Source organism: Laccaria bicolor, genomic scaffold (genome assembly GCF_000143565.1).
Source record: "Laccaria bicolor S238N-H82 LACBIscaffold_115 genomic scaffold, whole genome shotgun sequence".
Classification (NCBI taxonomy): Eukaryota; Fungi; Basidiomycota; class Agaricomycetes; order Agaricales; family Hydnangiaceae; genus Laccaria; species Laccaria bicolor.
In genome coordinates this window covers 35,336-39,113 of record NW_001889986.1, presented here as the reverse complement: position 1 = coordinate 39,113, position 3,778 = coordinate 35,336, and the positions used below count along the sequence as shown (strand labels likewise).

Sequence of the window (3,778 nt, the reverse complement as noted above, 5' to 3'; positions counted from 1 at the left end):
AAATTATTGTGACTTTTCCTTTGACAAACAATAGCATTATCCAAAGAAAAATCACAATAATTTTAGACATTTTTACCATAGAATTATTTGAAATTTCTTTACAATTTCTTTACAATAATGTGGTCCAAGTTATTGTGGCTTGCATCCAGTGCTACACTCACTTATTTTTTAGTACCACCTACAATGTGTTGTATTGGAGATAGCCCCACGAAATTGAATCTTTAAGGATCAGAGTGATGATGATGATGATGACATATTGCCATATATAGGCTTGTGCCTGATTACATAGGTAGGTAGGTCAAGCACACAGGGCCTTACAAAAAAAATCGACCCCAGCTACTTTTTTTAAATTCTTGAACCCCCTTGGACGTGAATTTCAAAAATCTGGTCTGAAGAGCCCCTGTGTGTACAAAATTTCTCTTGATATGGACAAAGATCTGCTCAAAATCGGCCAAAATGCGGCCAAAAAGCTGCTTAACCATCAATCGCTGGTCAATATGCGTGGGCCAAACATGAGCAAACATCACGCCAGCTTTGCGGACCATGCGCCTCTCCAAACTTAAGTCACGAAACTACCAAGATGTTCTCCTGTTTGATTATGCGGATGGTATGCTCTCCCTTAGGAGATTCACGGTCGAACAGCATACAAATGAACCAAGTTTGCCTTCTGCAGTCATCCAGGCGTCCGATTCCGCCGCCGCCTTCGAGCGCAGGCGCTTCTGCTTCGACTAGGCCTTCTGCATTGACGAAGATGATGGATATGCCTGAGCTGGAGCTTTCAGCCAAGGAAAGGGTCGTGGCTACGTGGAACTTGCAACGTCGTAGGGATTGGGGTGAGATTAAGAGGTGTTTGGTTGATAGCCAGCGGATGCGTGATTGGGGAGGCTTGGGGGAGAATCTTGAGTAAGTGCATTTCTGGCGTGGACGAAGTGTAGCTGATGAGTCTCACGTGCAGCTGGCTATCTCAGGCTGAGATATCAAACTTTTCAAAGTCCCAGCGCATTCTCCCGCGGTCCCTATACCTCTCCCACCAATTTTCTTTCCATACCTTGGGAGAAGACTACCATGCCCTGGTCCGCAAGGAAGTTGAAGTTAACGATTTCTCTTCTACCACCACGAAAGGCGGTGCCGGAGAATCGTTCGTAGAAGGCAGTTTCTCCTCTTCACCCCGCGACATTCGCCGTTTTTCAACGTCCTTCGACGAACCTCTTGTCTCTGCTCTCGGGGCCGGCTTCAACCACTCCCCTCAATATAACCAGGCCATCACACCCATGTTCCCGAACGGCACCCCAGCTTAAAGCTCAAGTCGTCCAGGAGCTCGATTCCCATTCGGAAGTTGGCGTGATTTGGGGATAAGATGAGTGAAGATTTTGGCAGGATTAGGAGGGAGATTCAGCATAAAGTCAGATTTCCGTTGCTGGCGCCTAGAAGCGATAGCAGCGTTTCTTTGGAGTTTGACGAAGAGGATGAGGACTTTTTGGGAGGTGGGGTTGACGCTTTGTTGGATGCGCCAGTACCACTTCCAAAGCAACGTGAAGGTTCAAGTGCATCGCGGGGGACGTCCAGAGACGATGCAGTCAGCGTGGACTCGTCGCTCTCTGCCTCAAGTGTGAATGTCAATATCGACGTTGACGTCCGAATTGGAACCGTAGATGAAGGACATCTGGCAGGGGTGGGATTACCAAGACAAGATCAACGTTATGGACCCGAAAGGGGCAGTGGTGGGATGGTCTATGCACCGCAGGGTTCTCATCTTAGGCTTGTGGACAGGTATGCTGAACAACCGCAAGCTTCGTACATCGACCCAGATTTGATGTCGACATGGTCTACCGGTTTACATACGTTTTCATTTCCTCGTCTCGGGTCAAATACTCACTTTCACTCCTGCTCTGTATGTAGACTAGAAGAGTGGGTATCGTATTTATCAAATAATGGCGAGCCGACCCAGCATCCTCCGTGACATATTATCTACGGATAGACCTTTTCCTGATGCTTGAACGGTCAAGAACGTTTGATCGGCGACAAGGGACGAGAATAAGTATGTGATTCGAGGAACGAGCGAGGTGGGTGAGTTCCAATGGCGGCGTGGGCACCCAAGTGGAGTTGAAGTGGAGCATTAGTGAACACTGATGGAATAGTAAGAGTGGTTTCAAGCCTGGAGCGATATCACGGCTGCTGTTGTTACCTCTCCCTCCATATGGCTCTCTATTCTCAGCTTCACCTTCATTGCTTCAAGACTGCTGTGGTATTTAACTTTGAATTCCCTCATATCTTTGTGGATATGTTCATATTGCCAAACCCTATGAGTCGTCGCGGAGTTGGAGGCTAGTCAAAGGAGACACCAGCCGCATGGAATGATAGAAGTACTAGTGCTATTATATCGTAGCGGCGCAAGCGTCAGTCCCCGACTCTGTTTGAAAACAATACTCGGTCAAAATACCACAGTAACATGCAAATTGCGTATCATAAATAATGTAATTTACACAACCCACCTGAATAATCTTCTACACTTATTAGTTGCCTGCTCGTCGCCGAACCGCTAGCGCGGTTCGCTCCTCGCAGGCCAGCCGAGGTTCTATGCACCTTACCAAATGTTCCGGCCAAGTGGACATGGGAAGAAAGAACGGAACAAGCCGAAGATTGTGGGAATCCATCACACACGATGGAGCTCGGAGCTTTATCGTTCTGACGGAACCCTCTCTGTTCCAGAGTCGGGGATCCATTCGTCTACGCTTCGATCGCCAGCGGCCACCCGCTTCCGCCACATAAAGGCTCGTCTTCATAGCTGCACATGTGCATCACTCGACGTCCAACGTTCAACGTCAGCTGTCTCCAGTCCAACTCTATAGTACTCGTAGTACTTGCTACTATTATAGCCTTCCCCGCGACAACATCCACGCGAAGTCGCAAGTCCAGGCTGGCTCCCCCGTTCAGCGTGTCTGTGTTCAGCCGTCCCTTCAAAGTTATTTATTCATTCAAAGAACAGGTGACCCAGCTCGAACTCCCAACAACCTGACTCGGACTACGCACCCTTTCCAATGGCCATCGCTGGTCCTGCCGCAGCAGCACTCGCCTCATTGAAACCTGATCAGGTTACTTTTCTACAATCTCTTGAAAAAGCTGAACTTCATGCCCACCTCAACGGTTCTATACCCATTGCGGTCATCCAACAGCTTGGCAAGGAATACGTAAACTCTCCATCATCCACACACGGCGATGCAATCTACGCCACGATAGAACGACTCATTTACGGTTCTGAGCTTGAGACGATAGACGATTTCTTTTCGGTATTCCCAATCATCTATCACTTGACGTCTACGCCTGAAAGCCTGGCTTGCGCGACGCGAGGTGTTCCGAATGCTTTCCTGGACGGCGACCATCCGCAATGCAATTATCTTGAACTTCGTACGGGACCAAGAGAGAGACTGAATACATGAGCAGGGAATTGTATATGCGAACCGTTTTGAATGAGGCAGAAAAATATGGGGAAAAGGTGGGCGTAATTCTGAGCTTGGATCGCAAAACTGGCGAAAAGACTTGGCAAGAATGCTTGGATATAGCACTTAAGCTAAAGGGAGAGGGAAGAAGACTTGTTGGGGTTGATCTCTGCGGCGAACCATCCATGGGAGACGTTGCGGATTTTCAAACATTTTTCTGTGAAGCGAAGAAAGCGGGATTGGGTGTCACGTTGCATATCGCCGAGGTGAGACCTCTCACAACTTAAAAACCCCTTCGTAAACATTTATACCCATATTTAGATCATTTCTAGCACCCCCGA

General features: G+C 48.1%; 3 protein-coding genes across 3 annotated transcripts; 2 read left to right on the top strand and 1 right to left on the bottom strand.

Annotated features, from left to right (window-relative positions):
- Nucleotides 1-580: 580 nt before the first annotated feature.
- On the top strand, nucleotides 581-1,298 carry LACBIDRAFT_335703 (uncharacterized protein; the record flags this gene model as incomplete). The annotated part of the gene is made up of 3 exons (XM_001890586.1): nucleotides 581-607; nucleotides 674-903; nucleotides 956-1,298. The coding sequence occupies 3 exons, from the start codon at nucleotides 581-583 to the stop codon at nucleotides 1,296-1,298; spliced, it is 600 nt and encodes a 199-aa protein (XP_001890621.1).
- A 666-nt stretch (nucleotides 1,299-1,964) lies between these two features.
- On the bottom strand, nucleotides 1,965-2,117 carry LACBIDRAFT_296805 (uncharacterized protein; the record flags this gene model as incomplete). Its single annotated transcript, XM_001890577.1, has 1 exon — nucleotides 1,965-2,117. One exon carries the CDS (start codon nucleotides 2,115-2,117, stop codon nucleotides 1,965-1,967), a length of 153 nt encoding a protein of 50 aa, XP_001890612.1.
- A 921-nt stretch (nucleotides 2,118-3,038) lies between these two features.
- LACBIDRAFT_296804 (uncharacterized protein) lies at nucleotides 3,039-3,437 on the top strand (the record flags this gene model as incomplete). The annotated part of the gene is made up of 1 exon (XM_001890585.1): nucleotides 3,039-3,437. One exon carries the CDS (start codon nucleotides 3,039-3,041, stop codon nucleotides 3,435-3,437), a length of 399 nt encoding a protein of 132 aa, XP_001890620.1.
- Nucleotides 3,438-3,778: the final 341 nt, after the last annotated feature.